Source organism: Sesamum indicum, linkage group LG9 (assembly GCF_000512975.1).
Source record: "Sesamum indicum cultivar Zhongzhi No. 13 linkage group LG9, S_indicum_v1.0, whole genome shotgun sequence".
NCBI classification, from domain to species: Eukaryota; Viridiplantae; Streptophyta; class Magnoliopsida; order Lamiales; family Pedaliaceae; genus Sesamum; species Sesamum indicum.
The window spans coordinates 6,352,050-6,377,331 of NC_026153.1; the positions used below are offsets into that span (position 1 = coordinate 6,352,050).

The following is a 25,282-nucleotide window of genomic DNA, read 5'->3' on the forward strand; positions in this document are numbered from 1 at the left end:
TTTTTTTTTTTTTTTAGGGTAAATGTAAGTTTTATTAATAAGACAAGATCGTACGCGAATAGGGATGTTACAAAGATTTCAGAAGTGAATGAGATTGTCACCTTAAACCTGTCTTGGGTGTTGCTAATGATAGCTTAGACTGTCTGGTTTAATGTGAACTGCGACTGTAGCCAACTTGTAATGGTTGCGCTGTCAACACATGTAATGTAACAACTCATTAATTTCTCACCTAATTAATTAACCCATTCTTGATACTCCCCATTTTCTATTAATGTTTCATATGCAAAATTTGGAATGCTGCCTTCAAATATTATTATGAAATCTTGGGCAGGATCTTAAAGGTGCTACGTATATTTACATGTACGACTGTGAGTATTTTATTTTGATAGTACCAATACAACCCCACTTCATTACTATTCACGAAATATTGAAGATCTTGATTCTCGTAATAAAATTATGGGAATGTGTATGCAAAATGAGGCGAATCTTATTGTATTTTTTTATTTAATTTAAGGGTGAATAATAATTTATCTCCCTATGATATTAAAAATGAACATATTACTCTTTTATGAAAAAAATAATTAGCATTTTATCCCCTTAAAATTTTTAAAATGAAGCAATTTAAGGAGGTAAATTGCTTCATTTTAAAAATTATAGGAGGATAAATTATTGTATTTTAAAAAATACAAGGAGGTAAATTCGTTATTTGTTTTTCATAATGAAGTAATTTGCTCATTTGCAATATAAAAAGAGAATTGCTTGCATTTTTTCCTTTAATTTAATACGCATGTATTACGGGTATGAGTTTTTTTTAATAAAATCAGCGATGTAATTTTTATACAGGTGATATATTTGTATTATAGAAAATAATAGAGAAAATAAAAGAGTTGAATTAAAATAGAACACATTATAATTGCAAAATTTGAGTTATAGTTGTTGGATTATAGGGAGGGGGGAAGAAAAAGAAAAGGAGAAATGGTACATATATAAGTAGCAGGCAGCCACCTCTTCCAAAGAATTTGAGGAAGTGGACCATACTCTGTATACACCCAATAATTAAATAGATGCAATGTCCCACAAATTTCATGGACATAGTCTCATATTTACTCCTCATTTTCCCATACTATTCTGAATAAAAATATGAAAATTCAAAAATAAATATTTCAAATTATACACATGAAGAAAGGTCTAGAAAGGGAAATTTCAATATGCAATGGCAGTGGATCCAGGTCTTGTTTCCCTGTTTTCTTCAATTTTGGGAGGTGAATTTCAGTCTTCCCTTGAAGAAGAGGGGTTCCATGGCGTCATGTCCATGGGGTAGCTGCCGAGAACTCTCAAGAAAGAGGTGAATTCCTGCACCTCTGCCAAGGCGTTCTGCGCCCTGGGCTCCGCCATCGACGCTTCGAAATCTATGTAAAACATGTACTCGAAGTGCTTCGCTGTTCCCACGTTGGCGTCGTCCACCAGCCGGATTGGGCGGTTCCGATGGGGTCGCGACTCGATTTTGGTGAGGCTGATGTTGCGGAAAGCGAACGCTGAGAGTACCTTGAACAGCACGCTCGTTCCCTTATCGTGCGCGAAGACGATGCTCGTTTTGAATGGCCGGTCGGTACGTGGGATTATGGGTTCTCGGGCTAGCATCACGAATCGGGTAACGTTGCCGGAATCGTCCTGGATCCCGTCAGCCAGGATCTGTAGCCCGTAGAGCTCGGCGGCCCGCGCGGAGGCGATTGCAGCCGTGTCCCGGAGGTTGTTCATTGCGATGTACTCTGCCGCGCCTGCGGTGTCGTCCACAGCTTCCCGGACGACGTTGAGGCCCATTTTGGTGAGCGTGTGCTCGCATTGGGAGAGCGCCTGTGGGTGGCTGATGACGCGCGTGAGGTATTCTTTCCTGACCCCGGGGAGAGCCAAGAGGCAGTGGTGGACGGGAAGCTGAACTTCTCCGACTATGTGGAGGCGATGGCGGAGAAGGAGATCGTAGTTCCGGTGGATGGAGCCGCCTAAGGAGTTCTCCACCGGAAGCACGGCTCTGTCGGCTATCCAAAGCTCCACAGCTTGGAATGCGACTTCAAATTGATCACAGGGGATGGCTTCGCAATTGGGATAAGCCTTCCCGGCGGCGGCCTCGCTGTACGCCCCAGGAACTCCCTGGTAAGCAACTCGGAGCTGGGAGCCGTGCATCGGCGCGGGGGAAAGGTCAGCGATGCTCAGCGGTTTAGGAAGTGGAGCAGGGGAGTTGGGCTTGTTAACAGGCACGAGGTCAAGCGTCGGATGGCCGTTGACGGCGGAGATACCATCGGCCCCGCCGCTGCTTTTCTCCATGTCCTGCTGCTGCGACATAACTTTGCTGGCGAGAGTAGCGCAGGCGGTCTGCCACTCGTGGCGGGACCTCCCAACATGGCCGGCGCCGAAGTTGTATCCCGTCATTGTGGTGGCACCGGAGATGGAATCAACGTCGGCGGAATCATACCGGGAGACAGACCGGACGATCAGACGGGCGGGAGCGACCCAAGATTTCATGGTTGGAAATGAAGAAAGTGAGAATGAATAGAGAGAAAGCTTGTAGTTCGCCGTGAGAAGGGAACGTGCAAGCTGAGAGGGAAGAAAGGGGAGTAAGGGGTTTATATATTGGTATGTAGCGGACAAGACTTGGGAGATGATGATGTGTGCGCGCGTGAAGTTGGTTCTTGGTCAATCTCTCACCTACCCCCCACCCCTTTCTTTTTTCTTTATTTTTTGCTCTTCCTCCATTTTTATTTTTCCTTTTTTTTTTTTTTTTTTTGGAGAAAGAAGATACGAGGTAATTTGGTTAATTGGCCAGTTAGTTTGAGTGTGGGATTGCCCTAATTTTGGGTAATTAATTGATCTAGAAGAGTTCATTTTGAACAAAATCCTTAAGTTTCAAATATAAAATATAAATTCTTGTGCCTCAACAACTTCTAAGTGATTGTGTTTCTTCTTGTTATATAAACTCAAAAATTATTAACTACTGATGTAATTTAGATTATATATTATTAGAATATCAAGAATTCTTGTTCAAATATATATTATCAGAGTATCACTCGTGTTTTTCTTATACTTCTCATCACTTCACTACTCATATCTTTTTCATCAATTCACTATTGTTCAAACTGTCATCATCGATCGTTAATCATGAGATTATTACTCAATTCCGACCTCACGACATCTCTTTATAAGTTCAACATTGTATTTTTCAGTTCATTTTCGTCTATTCCTTTCTTTGTTAATTTAGTCCCATCTCACACTTTACCAAACATTCATTGTTAGAAGTTGCATAAAAAATATAATCAATCGCCAATCGAGACCCCTCTATATATGGAGTTATAAAACAAAACCTTAAATGAAGTAATTATAATTTTCAATTTACAATATTCGTAGAACTAATAATAAAGAGTCCAGATGTAATATAGCCTAAAAATTATATATCCACTTATTATGTAATAATTAGCTCTTTGACATGAGAAAGGCTGTCCAATGTAGATGAACCTAAGTATGTGGCAGACATAGATTGGAGCTTGGGGATGTTTAAGCCAATGAGCTTCTACTTCACTTCTTTGCCATTCATCCACCCTTTGCTAAAAGTGGATTAGAGGGAAAATTCTTATCCAAACTTAATTGGATCGAATCAATTTAATTATATTTGTTATGTAATTAATTATTTTATTTAAAGAATACATTAATTATAAATTATATTTATTATGTAATTGGTTCAAATTTAATCAAGTTGAATCCAAATAAAAATTTCTCCAATTAGAGTTTCTAATGTTAATGAGGCACAATTGGAAGTCAAGTAACATTTTATCTCAAGTCTTAACCCACACCAAGTGCCAACTTTCTCAACATTGTGTTTGGTGGGGGGTTAATTTTGCTAATTACCCATTAGGCACTAACCATGTGGCCTTTAAGTTCAAATCAATTAAATTATGAGTATATTAAAGAATTTAATTATTTACCCAATAATAATCGGTCAAAATTTCCATACATCTCCATAGAAACTATAGAAAAAAAATTATTTTTAATTTTATGGAAACAAAAATAGATAGTAGTTTCAGAATTATTTAGTTTCCTTTGAAACACTCCATTTTTCTGAATTTTTCTAGAAAACTTTTTATTTTTTTAAAACTTTTTTAGCAGAACATTTATTTCATATTTTTGCTACAAATATAAAAAATTGTATCCCACATAAATATCTTATTTTATTGTAATTGATTTAGTATTAGGCTAAATTTTTAATGTTATATGAATATATATCAACGTAATAAAGATATTGTATAACACATAGTTAAAACATAAGTAGTATATTATATTATTTAGTTTCAATATCTACTGCATCAAATAATATCTCAAAATATATGATTATACTAAATAAAATAAATTATTTTGGTAGGCATGCTGAAAAATTAAATCAGATATCCTTGAATTCAAAATAGAAAAGTAAATTTTTTAATATTTTATTATAATTATGTATGTTTTATTAATTTTACAATTTCTCTATAAAATTTTCAAAAGTTTTTATATTTATTGACTCGAAACATGGGTCAGAAATGAAATTTTAATCAATGAGCATAATAATTATTACAATATAATATGCCTGATAAGGATTGAATTGGGTAATTTCTCTTTTTTAATAATTAAAAGCACTTTTGGAGTTATGCTAATCGCTTTTATTTCCCACATCGATTAGCTTAGATTAATGCGTCGGGGAATGTAATCCCTAAATCCAGCTCCACCAACCTCTCTTTTAAGTTTCATTGACAACAGACGATTTTTTATGACATGAAACTTGGTTTTGACCAAATCTCTGTGTCGATCTGCAAGCATTCAAAACCGTTTAGAGGCAAAGAGCCTCATACAAAAAAAGGGGGAAAACACAATTTAAACTAGAAAAAAAAATTATTAGTGACTATGACTAAAAATCATAATAAATAACTACTATTAACTACGGTTAAATTAAATCGATATGAAAAACTAATTTTTTCCTCACGAAAAGATTATTTGTCATGGCTAAGAGCCATGATCAAAACATTTGCCATGTTTTTAACCATAACAAATATTTTAACTATTTTCACAAAAATCACGGTCAACATGATTCCACGAGACTTGGTTCCAACCAAATCTTCGTGCAATTTGCAGGCATTCAAAACTGTTTAGATGCAAAAAGTACAAAATGCAATTTATCACACTGTGACGTAAGAAATGAACAAAAAAAAATTCCTTGTGAAATAATAATTAATAATATTACATCAAAATGTAAAATAATAATCCGCATATCTGTTATTTAACCATCATATCAACAAATACAATTAAAACAAAATTCACATATATGAGGCGAAATATTAACAAATATATAGACATTTGAACTCAAAATCTTATAATCATAGAATTTTGAGACCTTAAAACACGATTTTATTTTTTTTATATAGATGTTGGTGAAAAAAAACAAAAGTTAGACATAGATTAATAGAGATAAAATCTTCACTGCGGGAGGGCCGACAGAGTCGCAATCAGCGACTTGTGAAGGAAAGCGCAGACTGATCCACGGCCTTAAGTATTGACAAGGTCAACTCTTCATGCAATGTATTTATATATATTCTCAAAAAAATTATTTTTGCATTTCTTTTTTCTTTCAAAAATCTATATATTGTTTATTTATGTGGGTTAATGGAAAAAAAATAATATATTCAAGTATCATATTAATTAATTATTGAATATATATTTATCTATATAATTTTATATTATGGAAATACTTTTTGTATCTCATTTCAATAATAAACATAATATCTTAAAAAAAAAATAGGGTGTTTTTTGTTACCTAACTCAGATGATGTTTCCGTTGGTTTTCGAGGAAGAAGCAAGCTTTCACCAATTAAAAGGACTGGGGCACGTTAATAAGTATGTTGGCATTTATACCATATTTTCACTAAACTACGTGTCCACATGACCATTCACCAATGCCAATTGAAGAGTTTTGGCAATATTATTCTCATAAAGAATAATAAAATATGAGGTCAATGGGAAAAAAGCTATACAAGTATACAATAAGAAATAATTCATGTCTTTTAAATTTATTTCAGATATAATTTCATAAATCTTGTATATATATATATGTCTACATTTAAAATAAAAAGAAAAAAAGGGGGAAAAGAGGAATATTATTTAAAAAAAATTAAAGTGAATAAGTTATAATTATATCATGAATTTCAATTATCAATAATAAACACATTGATTATCAATATCAGGTGTTTATAAATAACCAATAATTTATATTCAAATAAACCAACACCAGCCAATTGTTTGCCAGAGTATTATTAAGACTTGCCGTTGTGACGCGTTTTTCTTACTTGTATAAAATAAATAAATTTTTCACGTTTTAAAATATAGTATATAAATAAGAGTAATATGTATAGATCACCACATTACATAAAAAAAGGAAAGAAAACTAATTTATCAGTTAACGGGCAGTTTTAGCTTCATAAAAAATAAGTACGATGGTATTATTAATTGTCGTTTGTGAGTATAGAGGGTTTCTCTTTTTTATGTTAGTAAAAATGAAAAAACAAAAAATGAGTTTCTTTAACAATGTATAGAATATCAAACACCTCTAATTACCTCGATCTACCAAATTCTTATATAAGAAATTAAGGGACGAATTTTAATTTCAATCTGATCGTATTTCAAATACATAAAATATTTTATCATTACTGCACAAAATAATTAGTCCATAACTTATATCCTTATACATCAACGTTTGCTAACCAAATTAACGTGCAATATAATCCCAATCGACACTTCCTCTTTAAATTTGGACAAGAAAATACAGTTGGAGGCAGCCCCCTTTTGCCAACTGTGTTTGTTCAACTTAGGACTTCACCTTAAATTCGTTTCAAGTTCATTGTTCCTAGATTTAATTATTCATGTTGTAAAAATAATTAATGATTTAATTAACGTTAATTAAACTCGCAGGCGCCAGGTGGAAAATCATCAAGATCTAAAGTTTTAGCCACTGCCTACTTGGTGCATCACTAATTATCCACCTTAAGATTCTAGAAAAACTTTGACTTTTTACTAGAAGTTTCCATAAAAAATGGGATGATCTTTATTTTTCCTTCCACGTCCTACTTATTTTATTTTATTTTATTTTTATTATCTATATATATACCTCCAAATATCTTTTCTTTATATTTTAATATAATTAGTACTCCTAACTTAGAGAAGTTATTCGACACGACAATATTCAAAAGTAGGTGAAACATTTAAAAGTAAACATTAATTACTTTTCTAATGTTTTCTAAAAAAATAAATAAATAAATGACAACCACTAATAAATTGAGATATTATTTATCATGATTCAATAAATTAAATGTGGTAATAAATTAATGTGAAAACATTAGTTTTTTGTTAAATCATGATTAATTAATAACTACAATTAAATTATTTGTTATGTTAGACTCCATTTGTGAAAATAATGACCCATAGCTATTGCGAAACTATATACAATCAATTAGTGCATCATAATTTTTAATTTTCGACCATAATAATTAGCCATGATAAGTAAAAATTACAATTCTTAAACTGGTTGCTCAAGGTTTCCTAAACACACTCTAAACATATATAATTAGGGTTTTCATAAAATTTTATGCTGTCCACCCAGGGACCAAAATTAATGTAAAAGACAAGGTGAAGTTCCGTGGAAGTTATGAAGGCCAAACGTATGGAACTTCCAAACTTAAATTTGTACACTTGTTGAAAAGGTTTGTTTTAAATTAATGTTTTATAGTTCTACAAATATGAGGTCCTATATGAAATAATTTTATTATATATATGAGTAATTGTTAATTTTAATAATTTAATATCTCGACATAATTATCTCTTTTATTTAAAATTTAAATCTACATCAAGGCATCATTAAATTATCTTCATTTTAAGTGTAAATAGAGTCAAATTATCCTTGTGCACACCTTAATTTGCTCGAGTTCTTTTTCTTTTTCTATATTTTTTTTATTGAATTGATTACATTTAAATAATAAATTTCAACCATTAATCAATATATTAATTATTAATATCAAATAACAATTAATAATTAGCAAACAACTATTATCAAAATAAACAAAAACTTACTCATTTGTGGGATTTAATATCACTTCTTAAGTTCTCGATTTAGGTGACAACGTCCAAAATGAAAATTACGATAGTGTCATTATATTGTACAGAGCAGTTGACATTAAGTGAAGATTTTGTATCCTACTTTAACATTACATATTAGTATTATTACACTAATACGTATTACTGTCTACATTTATTTAATTTCCAAAAATAAAATATATTTTAATTCACATATTGGTGCGACAGAAGATCCTCCGAATTTATTGTGGGGATCCGACTATAAAAATGCATCATTAGCTAGATAAATTAAATAACAAACTCCAAAATCCATAACGAAATGAAATTAATGTGCGTAGTTTAATCTTCGATCTTGTTTATGTCATTAAGTAGAATATGCTCTTGTATAGTATATGTATGGTTGGATTTCTTCTGGTAAAAGACCTATAAGCCAAAAAATCGTAAGAATCATTCTCAAAAGGTCTTAGTTATAGTTCATCGATATCTAAGTCAGACAGATTGTAAAATAGAAATACTTAAATTAGTAATAAGTATTAAGGGAACAAAAATTGTATTTGAGACATGAACGACTGATATTTATATATGTTTTTAATTGTACAATTTTATGTAAAATATAATTTTATGAATAGTCGATCGATAATCATGAATTTATACATATTCGAGTTTAAAATCGATGAAAATTAGGTCAAAACGAGCTGAATAGAAATATTTAATCTTTGCTTATTTCATAATTAAAGATAAAACTATGTGTATGTGCTATGTACACATGTTTAGAAGATTATCCCACATGGAAAATAGTGCACGTAAATGTTCCAACTTTTATGATCATTTTTGTCCCAATTTTTTCCTAAATGAAAAAAAGGAAAAATAAAGATGGAGATGTCCCATATAAAAAACTAGAATATATCTATTAGAGATGGGATTGGAGTTGAGACATTTAAGAAAAGTGTGCGAAGTTGGTCTAATTTGAGAAGTCAAAATAACATCAAAACGTCATTTAGTGCAGAGTAAGAAGAGCAGCTTATGTTGTTTAATTTGGTCAGCTACGTAGAAAATATTAATTGTGGACGTAGATGGAATCAAATGTTTGAACACAATTTTGAATCATATGTCAAATTCTTCGACGACTGCTGTAGAATAATATACCGATCGTTGATCTATTTGTATATATTATTTACGAAAATCAATAGCTTATTTTTACACGAAAATCTATACAAATTTAAAAACAGACAGTTCCTTTGAAAACTGAAAACTGAGTATGAAAGCAAAACCAACCATGAGCTTGTAGCTTGTTGGCCCAATTCGGGTCTGGACCCGGATAAGCTGATGGATCTTAAAAGTTTGAATGAGTCCAAAAATACAAATTTTTGGAATGTATTATAATTTTTTTTAACCATGTACGCACTCATGCACACATGACACATGTTCCCAACGAGTTTTAAAATTAAATCTCCATAACAAAGTATTGCATCCCAATCCATTGGGGTGTCCCTCAACGGACTGGGATATATTGTAAATTCGAATTTAGAGAAATATGACTTTGCGAGGAAATTATTGGGTTAAGAAAAAAACATCATTTAATTTTTTTTGTTAGATTGTCTTTTTTTTTTTTTTTATACATATAAATTTTGTCTTGTCTAATTATCAAAATATAAGATAATTATGAAAAATGAAGTGTAGTGAATTTAGGAGATAATAATAGTAAATCTCTATTATTTCATTCATCTTTTCAAGAATAAGAAATTGGAATTAGACAATTTGAGGGGGTGAAATCTCCATTCGAATTTCTTTCCAACTTGAATTTGAAAATATATAAATTTAATTTGAGGGCTTAGCACATATTTAAATTTAATTCTGGAATTTGTAAGATTGAATTTTAAATACTTAATAACATTAATTTGAGAGCTAGATGCCTGCAATTATGAAGAAATGCAAAATTAGCCTATTTGGTGATATTGTAATTAAAACTAAGTATTTTCATCATACACAAGATTAAATTATATACGTTTTACTTAATTGTGAATTTATTAAAGTGTTGGAACTGATGATTCAGTTGACACGAGATTGAAAATATGTTTGTATTACAAAATTTTGTGCATGAATAAAAATGCATTTCCAAGAATAATTAATATTTTATCAAAATAGAGAGGGTAGAGAGTGAACTTTGTGAATTACTATATGTCAAATAATTAATCAAGAATATAATAAAATATTTATTATAAAAGTAATTAACTTTTCACTTATGCATTAAATCTAAATTTTCTAAATTTCTATGTTTTACTTTTAACATGTGAGTTAGGTCCGAATGCCACACCATATTTAGAGAGTGTTTGTTCATCTTATAAATTTTTCAAAACGTGTTATAGCAGGTTGAGAATATTTAATGAACTATTTTAGATTATAAGATTGTTTATAAAATTACAAGAATTATAACATTTAACTACAATTAATTGTCATAATCAATAATAAATAGTCATAGTAAATAATTATTGATCACGGTCACACAACAGTTGTTGTCGTGATTTTTGCGAGGGTGGCTGAAACATTTATCATGATAAATATTTTAATCATTACTCTTTGCCGTGACAAATAACTTTTTTCATGGTGGAAAAACTAATTTTTAGCATCGATTTTGCATTGTAGTTAATATATAGTAGTCATTTACCATGATTTTTAATTATATTTACTACTATTGTATTTAATAGTAATTTTTTTTTTCTGGTGTTAGCATTATAACTAAGATTTTATAAGTTCCCTAACCTTATTTTACTCAAATAGTCTAAGACCTTATCTCAAAACTAAATCCAACATCTTATAAAACGTTATAAATAAATTCAGCGTAACACGCTTAGTCCCGATCAAATTTAATGAAGTGGAGGACCTAGAATGTAAAAAGCAGTGTTGTAGGGAGCATTAGGTAAATTCCAATTAGGCTGCGACACACGCCTTTAATGCCCAGTTCAGAATTGGGATTGTGTATATTGCCTGATAAAGAGGGAAACCGGACTTCATAGTTCAATATCTATAGCATAGCTGGCAGTGGCAGTGGCAGTGGCAGTGCGGGGAAAGGAAACCTAACCACTAGGAAAAGAAATGGGGTAACAGCTGCCAATCCATTTCGGGACCAAAAACATTAAAATCAAGCCTAACATCTAAGTTTTGTATTTGAATTTCATAACCATCCACTTATGCACAAAAAAGGATTTTACGTGGAGGGTTTCATTATACATGAACGGATATGGGGTAATTTGTTATTATTTTTTTATATGAAGTAATTTGCTCATTCATAATATTATAAAAAAGTAAATTGCGTTAAACCCATAAAAAACTTATCAAATACAATAATTTAAAATCAAAAAATTATGGAAGTATTATAAAGTTATATATGTACATATATTTATATTTATGAGACTCAATTCAACAACCACGCTATTATAATACCTCAATCTTATTATTTTGAGCAGAGCCTCATTGGTGGCAATTGGCATGGTTTTTGTCAATCCTATAATAGAGTTTTGCTAACATTAGTGGGGAACGACTATTGGCTATTATTTTAATAGTTATGGACTAAAAAATATGGTTAATATTTTTTACTGACTACAGTTAAATAAAATCGATACAAAATTATAAATTTTTCACCAAGAGGTTAATATTTTTCAACCAAAATTAAAAATATGGTTAATATTTTTTACCACTCTTTACTTTTTGATCGCTTCGACTCAACAGTTCGCCAGCGACCTACTTTCACCACCTCGAAACCACACCGACTTAACGTCGGAGGGTCTTAATTGGGAGCCACCCCAACAAGCCTAACGATCTGCTTCTCTTTTTCAGGACTCTTACATTAGTTTGGGAGATATAGCGACCTAGAATCGCTTGAAGGACCTGTTCACCCGACTATGGACGTCACGAACATTTTGATCCAGATCAATACCCTTTTGAGTTTTGACTTGGAAAATTAATTGAATTTGAAGGTGCAACAATATATATCATCAATTCAACTTTTCTAGATGTTAAGTATTAGGTTGCACATGCTCCATCTACCTACTACATGATGTGCTATATCTCTTAATTAAAACATAATTATATTTACATTCTCTCTAATTAAATAAGCTAATTAAAAGACACGTGAAAATATTTAATTATGTGTTATTATGAAAAAAGAATCATATATCAAATGTAAAAATATCAATAATAATGTAGATCATGTCATATGAAAAATGTCAAAACACTAAATGATAACTCATTCTCAAGTTTTGAGTTTAATGAGGCACGTAAATATTTTATTATAATGGGAATTGTGTATATTATATAGTTTTTGTTTTTTTTTTTTGGGACCAAATATTTATAGTTTCTTAGTCCCTTGAATCACAAAATCTAAAAATGATCAGATGGTCAGTATGAGTCCAGCCTATTTCGTAATGCAAGGCAGGATTAGGGCATTTGGTCTATACATGATCAGAAGATTACCCCTACATCAGATGTATGAATTATTCCCATATATCACTTGTCTTTTCAAAGTAAAATACGTATCGATCATCTAATTACATAAAACAAGACCATCGCAATATTACTCGTCTTCAAGGTCACAAAATAAATCAAACTTGAACAAAATTTTTTATTCGATAAACTTTTAAACCCGACCGAGCTCAATTCGATCACTGCAAAAATAATAAAATATATTTAAAAATTAATAAACTACTCTAACTTATTTTATATTTAATCCAATTAAACCCATTTAAACTCGAATAAATCAATAATCAAACTAAATTCAAACACAATTTTTTAAACTTCAATATGTGTTCAACTCGACTCGAATACTATACAATCCTATTAGTATTCCCCCACTAAATATCAATCTTGTCATAAAAGAAAGAATTGCTGTGGATTTAATATGTTAGGGTAATTATGGAGCTCTGGTGACTTCCACCATAAAGATGAAAAGGAAAGTTAGTTGTTTCACGTTATTCCTGGGGTTTTAATCATAGGCGTCGACTAGGGTTTTAAGTTGTGGGGGGCCAAACACTCACTCTCATGCTCGCCTGCACCCTCTTAATTACCACTACCAATAGGAATGCAATTCCCACTTCCGGATTTAAAGGCGCTACCACGACTTTACTTCTCTCACATTAAGAAGTCGTCCACTAACTCGAATATATTGCATTACGATAAAAATAATTATATATTTAATAAATAACATGATTTATATCTCGTATAATTGATATACAATTTATAAAAAACAATCCCAACATGATAAATACAATCATGTTCACAATATAATTGATTGGTGTGGATAAATGTTAGATTTTTTTTATTTTCTATTAAGATTCGATAATGAATATGCACATTTGAATTCTCTGCAAAATATCTTTTATTACGTTAATATTAAATAGTTATTTTCTCTTCGTAACTATTTTCATATACAATAACAAATATGATATTATATATTTCAATTTTGTATTTCATTTTATTTAACATATATAACACAGACAAGCAAAAATATGTAATATATTATCTTAAATGTACACTTAAAATTAATTAATACACATGTGTGCATTTTAATACAAAATAAAGATCAAAATTTTCTTCTGCAGTTCAGATCTTTTATTATAAAATGATATGCATAAAGTTCACATGATTAATATATATAACAAAATATTTTATAACATGAAACGCATATATATAATATTATTTTGCAATAAAAAGATTGAACTATCTTTTTAGAAATTCGATAAATAATATTGTTTTCTGGCGACATTGGAGGCGTGAACGAAATAAACATTCTATATATAGATCTACATAAATCAAGATTAACACCAGGAATTCGTTGCATCATTACGACTTCTCAATTTTTATATAAAGTGAGTTTTTTTCTTACCATGACTATTGACTACCATCGATTTTCTGTACCTAATAAGGTTGAATTTATAACATAATACCACCACGTTCGCCATAACGCACTATCTTTACATTCTAGTCAACCATCCATCCCCAACGCAACAACAATATTAAAAAAAAAAATACAATTTTACAGCATTGTCGTGATCATCACATTGCTGCATCTCAATTCTCTCCATCTTTCTCACATTTATACCACAGTTTGTTTCCTCTATCATTAGAGGTAAGACGTGAAAGCAGTTCGAATCTTCTATTATACGGGCCTATTAAACGGCCCGTCAGATACCCGATACCGATCTTGTTTCCTGTCTTCCTCTCAATTTTTTTTGTTTAACAATATTTCTTCCCAAAATGAGAGACTTTGGATCTTGTTTCAGTGAATACGCAGTAGAGGTCTCTAGTAGTTCAGGTTCCAGCAATTCTAACAACTTCTCGGTTTCTCAAAGTTCGGTCCCTTCAGTTCAAAATGCCGTGACATGTATATACAGAACTGTTTTCTCTACACAGGAACAGGTTTTGATCAGAGTCACGTGGAGCAAGAACAGTTTGTCTCAAGGCCTGAGCATAACCTTCGGCGATGAGGAATCGACGCCCCTCAAGCTCAGCACGAACCCGAGGTTGTTTAGAAAGTTGAAGGGCAGCAAATCACTTGAATTCCAGGCCTCTAAAATTGAAGTATTCTGGGATCTCTCCACGGCCCGGTACCAAGCCTCCAGGCCCGAACCTGTCGACTGTTTCTACGTCGTTGTTGCTGTCGACTCAGAACTCAGCCTAGTTCTCGGAGACACATGCATGGCCCGCGAAGTGATGACAAAGAAGCTCAGAACCGGGACCCGAAAGGCTAAATTCTCATTAGTTTCGCGTCAAGAATACTTTTCGGGGAATGCCCTCTACTCAACCAGGGCCCAATTCTCTGAAACTGGCCCCGCCCATGAGATTTCGATTCATTGCAGCGGGGAAAACGAGGGGCTGAAGCATCCAGTTTTGTCTGTGAGCATCGACGGTAAGATGGTGATTCTGGTGAAGAGGCTGCAGTGGAATTTCAGGGGGAATCAGACAATATTCTTGGACGATTTGCTGGTTGATCTGATGTGGGATGTCCATGATTGGTTTCATGGTCCCCCCGACTTGGGATGTGGGGTGTTTATGTTCAGGACAAGAAGTGGTTCGGACAGCAGACTGTGGATGGAAGAGAAACAGGTGCAGAATGAGGAAGATAAGGTTGATGATCAGTTCTCGTTAATGATCTGTGCTTGTAAGAACGGATGAAATTATGAAACCCTGTTTTGGTTTTTCAATTTACACAATATTTTCTTAATCATTTCTTAAAAATAGTTTTTGAAGGGCTTGTTATTTGAGTTGCCTTCTCTGCATAAAGGGGTAAAAGGAATTTAGTCTTGGTCAAAATTTTGTTACATCTCCCATTTTCACGAGAATAAATTTGGGCACTCAATATGGCATTGGTCACAGTTTAAGTCTGTTTTTATCCCTCGTTTTCTTTCATCACTTTCCAAGTCTAAATAAGTTATTTTTACTCCATTTTGTTAAATCTTGTCACAACACCTCCTACGTTCAAATATATATAATTCAAGGATGTATGCAATAAAATTTTTATAAAATGTTCGAGATAAACATGCATAGAAGTATTAAATTATATTTTATCACTTAAATCAACGATAGCTACAAATCGCATACGAGATTATTGTGAAGTTTAAATTCAAATGAAGTCTTTGTATCTATTAATGTTTTTTAAAAATGTAAAAATGCAATAATTGATAATATACATTGAGAAATTCCATTTGCCACATTTTGACTCAACTCCGACAATATTGAACCAATAATTACCACATATTGCTTCTCACTGACTCTACATTCTTTCTTCGGTTTTTTTAAGGGTAATTAGCTCCATACAAGAATCCAAGAAAACTCACTCTCACAATCAATGATCGTGTCGAGACCTTTGCAAGTACGATTTTTAACGCTATTTAAGGATTTTCTTTCATTTCACCTGTCATATTTGATGTGTATATCAATAATTTAAATTTCATTATATTTATTTAATTATAAAAAAGAAAACAAAAATAAATTAAATAATAATTGATCGGAATTGATGCTTTTTTTAAATAAATTCTATTCATTTTATATCTGCATGAACATATAGGTAAAAAAGTTATGGTGATGGTGACAGCTCAGCCTACTCTTTTTGTTTTCGTTTGTGTGTGTTTTTCTTTGAATAACTTTTATGTTACGTTTTGGTGTATATGACAAGACGACCCGCGTTAAGGAGACTGGGGAGAGGCTTCTTTTATAGTGTTTGATCTTAAATTTCAAATTTAATGTCTGATGATTTTAAATTTCAAATTTCAATATACGAAGTATCTTATACCTTTTTGTTGGGAAATAGCATTTTTAATGCTATAAGAGGGGCCAACGATGTAGATTACATGCCTAGTACATTGACACTAAATATTTTTTGTTGGAAGAAAAATTGGCTCTTTTTCCAATAATAGCATATGATTGCTTCATTTGGTCTATTTCATTCACCTATGAAAGACATGATTGTTGGTGTTAAATATAAGAAGTATATGATTCAATTTTTTGTGAGAGAAGAGAGAAATTGCTATGATTTTTATCCTAATTTCTTTCAAGAATTATTTCCCCCCCCCCCCCCCAAATGTAGTTATATTTCCCCCAAAATGGTCCCAAGTTGGAAACAAACCAATTTTTTCTCCAGCCAAAAATACCTATCAATCACATGCTTAAACACGTGCACTACACTGTTAAATAATAGACAAAAAAAGTGGATCAGGACCAAAAGTGTTAATTTTTATAAGTTAGCGACTAAAAACGCTAATCTCGTAAAGAATATGACCAAAAGTGAAACGGCCTAACTTATAAAGCAAAAAATATTATACAATTAATAATTATGATTGGAAGCGAAAACATGTAGTTAAATAGTAATTAATTACAGTTCAGTGACAATTCTCGGGTGCTATTTAGTAGGTGGGATAAAAAATGAATTATAATAAAAGATCATAGAATTTTTTTTTATTATAATTAATGAACAACCGTAAAAATATATTTTGGTTAACTTGAAATGTAATGAGATCGTCATAAAGTTTGATTAATCATAGTCAAAATTTAATTAATTTTTCTTATTGTGATTTATAGTATCGATTGATGGTATTGATAGTTCACATGCCGACACAATCCATTTAAGTTCGGGTAGTTCTTTTGAAATTTTTTAAAAATATTTCGAGTATAAGGTTATCTGACTTAAAATATCAAGTTAGAGTTCGAGTAGAATTCTCCTACTCGTCAGCTATCCAAAGTTTATTTTTTTTTTTTGAAAAGATGTGTAAATAAAAGATTGTTTGAGTCTAAGGATTACTTTACCTTCAAATCTTTTTCTTCACTTCCAATTTCCAAACACCAAACAAAATTCATCGTTTTTTTATCTCACAAGACTTAAATTTCGATAATATTATAAGAAGAAAAGAAATTGAGATTACCAAATTCAAAGGTTAGAGTTATTTTTTTCTTCATTAAATTTGTTGTTTTATTTAATAATATATTCAAATTTCTATCATTTATAAACTAAAAAAACTGAAATTTTAATTAAAAACCAAAAGAAGCAACAAGTATTTTAAGTTAAGAAAAAGAAAAAGAAACATGAATTCTGAAATTAAGTACCCAACGAAATTCATGTCCAGATGGAGTAGTTAAAATAGCTAAATCTCAAATTTGAACTACCTGAATTCGCATTATTTGACCCGAAGCACACTCCAACAAGACATGTTTCCTCTACTAAAAAGAAAACAATACTTATTTGCAATCCTAATTTGCTGCTGCCCATCCTCAGATTTCTTCAATAAATAAGAGATTATCTTCTTTTCTATCTTTATCACATTATTATTAATATATTATTACTACCTTTCTCTCCATTTAATGGGATTTCCCATTCCCCTTCTATGGACAAGAGTTGGTTGCATAAATCGGCATCTTGTCTTTATTTTTTTTTCCTTATTTTCGACATAAGTTTCACAATCTATCAACTGATTCTTTCACAAAATTAAGTTATGGATTAGATAAATCTTCGCAATTGGTGAAACGTTGAGAATCCACAAACTGAGTATTAAAAACTACATCAAATGTTGTCAGAATGAGGCTGAGTACATCAGAAGATATATAGCCCATGATGTCTGTGTTAATCTTTTTCCTCTGCACCACAATCCTCATGAAAATTAGTTTGTTTCTTGCAGTTCAGTTTCACGTTGTTTCCGGGCATCATGAGCCCGACAAAGACAATACTAAACAGCAGGAAGGAGACATCGAATCAGGAGGAGAGCTGGAGCCATTGACAAAAGAACCAGCAAAATCCATTCAAAATGAAGTAAGTTCAGACCACAAAGATCAACGTAGTCTAAACGCAAAACCAACGGTTTGCTCTGCCCAAAAGACAGAAATTGGGGAAAATGCGTCAGTTCTGGTCAACGTCACAGGTTAGACTAGGCCACGGGGATCACAAGTCACTTACAGGTGTACCTATAAATTGTTCGTTAGTGCAGTAGTTCGTCTTTACAAACTGAGCCATGGCATAATTCTTGTAATTCTTGTTATTATTATTGAATATTTTCACTTATAGAGGCAAATTTAGGAAAATGAAAAATTAACATATAAAGTTGGAAAGAGGGAGATGATCCAAAGGGGGTTACTGCAATTCAACTAAATAGCAAGATTATATTTTTTTTTTTTTTCTGCATTTGTAATCCATGATGCCTTAAATTGGATTCTCCTATTTTTTCTGAAAAGTGGACTATATATAGATAGCATTTAAGGAAAATGTAGACCAGCTGCTTGTCTTCATGATGGTGAAAATTCATGTTTATTCCTCAGGCATAACTATGATGTCTTTAATCTACTTTTTATTTGCAATGATCCTATGAAAATATATGTTGCATCTTTCCATCCATTTTTTGTACTTCTCTGGCATCTTGAAGAATTAACGTTGAGTGGCGCAACATCTTTTTACAAGGATAGGTTTTTGTGAGTTACATTAATTAAAATGCCACTCCTCAAAACAGGATTCTCCATATTTCATTTCTTCATTAGTACAAAGAAATTCTTATTTTAACCAAATTTTGTTGGACAAAATTCATCATGTTACGACAATGCAATTACATTAATCAGTTATACTTATCATGTAATTGGTTCAATTCTGAAATTTCCGTGTTAATACTTATTTGATTGGGATCAAGAGCTGCTTGTCCATTTCTTTCTTCTAGTTAATAACACATAGGGAAAATCCCGAAAACAATTTACAATAGATCATGGAACAATGCCCTGTTGCTCAATTTCCCTAAACTCAGAACCAATGTACTTTCCCTTTCAAAAAAAAAAAAAAGAACCAAATTAGTTTCCAAACACAACAGGGAAGTGTGATCAAAAGAGTTATATAGTGCTCCCAGGACATGATGAAGATTCATGTGATCTAATATGATCTTTCAGACATATTCTCAGTCATCGGTCACTTTGGAAACAACATAGTCCTCATAGAAAGATACCAACACTTGACAATTGAGCTTCATGAAACTACATAACAGCATAGAACAGACAGGCTAAATCAAGCAAACACACCTCTGGAACTCTGTAAAATCAAGAATTCTCCCAACTTGAACAAATTTTCGAGTTTCCAACCTTAAGATTGACAGAACACGCCCAGTACTACAACGATCAAAACCAGACAAAAAACTATGTTATGACACGGCCTCAAAACTGCTCCGGCTGAAATCACCTTATCCTCTGTCAAATCATCAATAGAAGAACCAAAACGAGTAAGATATTGTTAAACGACAACGCAACCAAGAACTACTAGCTACCTGTAAAAAAATAACAAACACTCACTGCATTTTTGCGGATGGCAAACGCATCTCAATCCAACCCCACAATTCCCATCAGGCTTCTCACACTCGTTGCAAGGATTAGGTACATGATCAGGAATATCGAACGAAATCCTTGTTCCCAACTCAAGAATTTCCTTATTTCTATAAACTAGGCTGTAATGTGTGCAGCTCAGCTGTCTGGGATGAAAACTTCTCTCGAGTTTTCCTACGTCGTCAACGAGCAAACAAGGAGACAGCCCTTTTGTCAGTTCTTGCTTGTGATCATAGCAGCCGCTTAACTGAGTTACATTACATGGGACAGTCGAAAACTTTGAACTTCGGTTCGAGCAGTTGAAGAGAACTAATGAGTTCGGCGATGAAGAACCTACGAATCCTGCTGAGAGATTATGAGGGGAGACAAAGCTGGATGCAGAAGAACACGAACTGTGAGAAACTGTGAGGAGTTTGTTGTCGTAGTCAATGTGAGAAATCTTGAACAGGCCAATGGATGTTCTGTAATAGAGCTTATCAGATTTGCAGATGATCATGTGGCTCAACAGGGACGAATTTGAAGGATGTTGATGCAAGAATTGTGATTTTACTCTAATGCCTCCACAGTAACTTACAGGGGTTTCTCCGGACACTGATGATCTTGGAAAGGACATGTTGAGAAGGAATAGGAGTTGAAGGAGATGGTGTTTCTTGCAGCCCTTCATTCTTACAGATCTTTCCCTTTTCCTCCTGATGTTCAGATGTCTAGAAAATTGAGGGACTTGTCCGAAAATCTGAAATTGATAGTAATCTAAAAGAATCTGCTTTTTCTCTTATGATCCATACAGCCTTTTGCTCCTCCTTTATTCTTATTCCAATGTACTCTGAAAAACCATGAAAAGGAGTTGTTTTTGCTTCTTTTTTAATTCTTAAATGAATCCCTTTTCCAAAAAGTTGTCAAATTCTTGCAGCAAATTGTCTCAACAAGAGAGTGGATCGAATTTGAAGTGATTAGCATCTTGAGAGGATGTCTCAAGTGGCAGACAGAGCTGCTAATCTGTCAATGATTGAGCTGCTGAGTTTACATCTCCCAAAAACATCAATCAAAACCCTGATTTGGTGAAGCAAACAAAGTCAAAAAAGATGGGAACTATCCATTCATTAATAAATGCAAATGAGGAGTTCTGATACATCAATGCTGAGAACAGTAGCAGATCCAAAACAGTCACTTCAAGCGATTAAAGGGACAGAGATCATGAAGAATAAACCATCATCATATCATTATTACACACACAAGACGCTCTCAACATATACACTATTATTAGCTTCTTAATTATTTCCCAATGATCAGGCCGCAGGTTTGAAACTGACAGCCGGGAAATCAAGGAGAACGGCCTTCTCGATCGCGGTGGAAAACGTCGATGAAAACTCGACGTGCTTAGGGTGCCTGGCGAACGCCGTGAAGTCGTCCTTGCTGTTGAACGTCATCAAGAAAGCGTGCGTGAATCCTTGCCTAAGCATTTCGTGGCTTTCCACGTCTTGACCCCTGCAAGAAACTGGTCAAAAAACAACGTTTTTGACATAAACACATAAATTTAGACAACATCGAATCAAGTCCAACACATTAAAGAGTAAGACGAACCAAACAAAGGATTTGACACTGTCCATTTCCGAGACAAGCTTTTCCATTCCCTTCAAGACATCTTCCACCACCACATCATCCTTGAACTTAACCAGCACCAAGTGCTTGAATTCAGCAGCCATGATGCCCACTTGAATACAAATCAATGAGGCAAAAATGGGCTGCAAGAAGCGGTCAATATATACACCAAACAGTGTGTGTTGTGTGTGTGTTTGTCAATTTCAACAGTCACAAGTGTGAAACCTCAATGTACCATGAAGCTAGTCCCTCCTTTACAAGACAATATCTGAGATGCAATATTTGTAAAGGTACTGTTTAATGGGACCAAGTCCCACTAACCCTCCCTGTAATTTTACTTTTTTCCCCCCAGTTGATGGGGTCCCTAGCTAGTGCATGCATGACATTATTCTTGACATTCTAAGAGTTTTACAAGCTTTAAAAAGCTGGATACGACGATCATTAACAATTCTCTTTACACGTGATTGTAATTATAATTTTGATAATACAGAATACACTATATTGTTATTGCTGAAACAACGAATTTATCACAACAATCCACGTCAATATATATGTCAATCATATCAAAACATGAAGATGACTGATTTTACTACAAAAGGTTCCAACCCCCAAGTCCTTGAATATAATAATACACAAATTCGTTCTAGTGTGGACTAGCCAACATCACACTCTAACCCACTCATTGTCGTCTATAGAGCAGTATCATCAGGGGTAAATTTATAACTTGTCATATATGTAACCCACATAATTAATTAAACCCTAATTCAAATAGTTAATATTTAGAATTATATAAAATTCTATTATAATTATAAGAAGATATGTTTTGTATTCTCTTGCTTTTTTCATATTTTTTTCAACAATTTATTCTACAATATTGTAATAGAATGAACTCTTTGACAATTTCAATTGACTGATCTTGAAAGAAAGCAGGCAGCCGCATGAGCACTACTGGAAGTAAATGAAACTAACTTTTTCCCACCATTTGTGACTTTAAGTAATGTGTAAAAACTGAGAATTTGCAGGGGGGGTAATGGCTCTACTCCTGTCTCCACCTCCATCCCATGTGCTCTCTCTCAAGTACTATAATAATAAACATTAATAAACTAAGTTGATGACATGACATCACTTGCCTGCCGCTTAGGTTGTAGGGTAGGGTACCCCAAAAACCACTAGTCAAAAGCAATTTCAAGAACCACGGACCAAAATATATTAACAGTAATGAAATATATTACTTGATTTTTTTTAAAATATTATTGGAATGTATATATTAACTAAGAATGTATTTATTATTGTCATAATATGATTATCACTAAAAGCAATTGATAGCGCTACACATCTATAGCGATTGTATAACAATTAATATGTTTCTTGTCACTATATGCACCGTTGATTATTTCTAGTGATATTAGTATTTTGTTATACTTTTATATTTATGCTTCATAGTTAACATGTTACTTAAGGAATGTTTGCAATAATTTATGTTTCTTCTGTATAAATATGTTGTAAATTAAATTAAGCAGTAGAAAAAAGTTGAAAGTATTTTAAAAACAAAAGTGAAAAATAGAAAATTGTTGGAGTTTGGAGTCTTTGAGAAAACTGCTTAATAATATTAGATGTTAGGAGCTGATTATAACTTTTGACCTTAAATCAATTTAATTTATGCAGTTTCAAGAATTATATCACTATTAGTTACCAAAATTATGCAGTAAATAATCACTATAGATAATTGTTAACAATTTGGCGAGAATAGAAATATAATGACAATTATGTCCGTTGCTACTATACTTGCATATGCTCCAATCATCAGAAGAAATTGAACGTTTCACTATAATTAATTGCTATGGTTAAAAATAAATAGTCGTATTATTAAATAATCATTGACTAATGACTACACAGTGGTTGTTGGTTATGATTTTTGCGAACGAGGCTCAAGTATTTGTCACGACTAAAAATTATGATAATTAAAATTTTTATGATGTTAATTTAGTTTTTTATATTAATTTTTATTTAATTATAATTAATAATAATTATTTACCATGATTTTAGTCCGATCAACTGTTGCCAATAGTAAATGTAGGGGGAAAAAAGTGAGGATGAGAAATATTTCAGTTGTGGAACCACAAAATATTTAAATAGTGTTTGTAACAACTTCTATTTCATAGTGGGAATAATTCAATAAAAAAGTTGCAAATCAAGCAATAGTGAAAACTGAACGAATTTAATTAAAAATAAAAATAAAAAGTGAAAAAAGTTGAAGTTAGAGTGTTTGGAAAATAATTTAGGATTTATAATTTTTTATCAATATGCTGCAAAAATCAATAAGGAGTCATTTATAAATTTTGGTCTAAATCAACTTAAATTAAACAGATTTAAAATTAAAATTATTTCATTTTTTCCAGCAATAAGCTAATAGACTTTTATTTAAATATTTGCAAACACCCTTTTATTATTCTCTTGTTAGTATCATAATTAATAAAATAAATAAATTATACATCCTTTAATTTCTTTTAACAGTAAAATAAATGATACATCATTTGATTTGCCAGTATATATGTTATTTGATGTAAATGCCTTATGGTGGGCCTTCACATAAGATGCTCTCCACTACACGACTATATATACTGAATAATTTAGGAAAATATATATACATTGCATAATTTTTAATTTTACTCACCATTTAATACTTTTATGTATATCTTTTTACTTATAAAGAAATAAATATAGTATATATATATATGGAGTGAGGTTAACATCATTATAATTTTTTCTTATAAGTACAAATTATTACATCAAATTAAAAATTTATATAATTTTTCTGCTAACGCCAATATTTTTTGTCCAAACGTTCACGAAAGGGGATTAAGTATAAATAATGAATTTTCAGAGAGAGTGTAAATTTAATTTTAGAAGTTCTTAAGAAGAGTATAATTTTTATATTTTTAGAAGATATTTAGATGTAATTAAACCCTAAATCTTACCTTACTCGATTCATGAATTGATGCGGATCTTGAGTAATTGATGAACGATACATGACATCAAATTAAGAAATTATATTTTCGTCACCGTATAATAGACCAAATTTCAAGTTAATCCCTTAAGATTGATTGGTGAAACTATCCAAAAATTATTGAATCCAAAGCTTAATTGTTAAATTAAATATTAAAATAATTCACAATTTTAACGGTTCAAATTTTTGTGTAATACATAATTTAAAAAAAAAATAAGAAAACAAATTCACACGCAAGATTTGGCAAAGAAAAAAACACCACATGCACGTAAGAAGAGGTATTAGAGATATCAAATATTGAATGTTTTGAAGGAGGTGATTGTCCAACAAGATCTGAACCCCCTTAATTCAAATAATAACATAAATTTGAGATAAGCAAAATAAATGAAAAGTGGGCAGGAATTTTGCAGTTGAGAGTCGAGACAAGGCGTTCGCCGACAGAGAAGGGCAGCCCCTCGTGCGCATGAACGTGCAAACGCTAAAGAACTAGCGCATCTGTCCACAACAGTAGTCTGCTAAAATAGAGAGAACGCAATCAAATATTAGTGAAGGCCCATAAATACAAGAGAGTGAGAGTGAGAGTGAGAAAGAAAGGGTACGGCAGCATGAAGTCACTATTATACAAAGGTATCCAAGTCTCAACCACCACAAACACATATAATCGCCCCCCCCCCCCCCCTTTCCCCACCCACACCCCACCAC

At 32.1% G+C, this 25,282-nt stretch overlaps 4 protein-coding genes across 4 annotated transcripts; 1 reads left to right on the top strand and 3 right to left on the bottom strand.

The window, feature by feature from the left end:
• On the bottom strand, nt 918-14,219 carry LOC105170790 (arogenate dehydratase/prephenate dehydratase 6, chloroplastic-like). The gene is made up of 2 exons (XM_011091704.2): nt 14,167-14,219; nt 918-2,686 (listed from the first exon to the last, which is right to left on the bottom strand). The coding sequence occupies exons 1-2, from the start codon at nt 14,217-14,219 to the stop codon at nt 1,270-1,272; spliced, it is 1,470 nt and encodes a 489-aa protein (XP_011090006.2). The 3' UTR covers nt 918-1,269.
• On the top strand, nt 14,392-15,309 carry LOC105170889. Its single transcript, XM_011091812.1, has one exon. It carries the CDS (start codon nt 14,392-14,394, stop codon nt 15,307-15,309), a length of 918 nt encoding a protein of 305 aa, XP_011090114.1.
• On the bottom strand, nt 19,421-20,911 carry LOC105170791. Its single transcript, XM_011091705.2, has 2 exons — nt 19,945-20,911; nt 19,421-19,842 (listed from the first exon to the last, which is right to left on the bottom strand). The coding sequence occupies exons 1-2, from the start codon at nt 20,636-20,638 to the stop codon at nt 19,739-19,741; spliced, it is 798 nt and encodes a 265-aa protein (XP_011090007.1). The 5' UTR covers nt 20,639-20,911; the 3' UTR covers nt 19,421-19,738.
• LOC105170792 (stress-response A/B barrel domain-containing protein At5g22580) lies at nt 21,056-21,821 on the bottom strand. The gene is made up of 2 exons (XM_011091706.2): nt 21,556-21,821; nt 21,056-21,459 (listed from the first exon to the last, which is right to left on the bottom strand). Exons 1-2 carry the CDS (start codon nt 21,675-21,677, stop codon nt 21,261-21,263), a joined length of 321 nt encoding a protein of 106 aa, XP_011090008.1. The 5' UTR covers nt 21,678-21,821; the 3' UTR covers nt 21,056-21,260.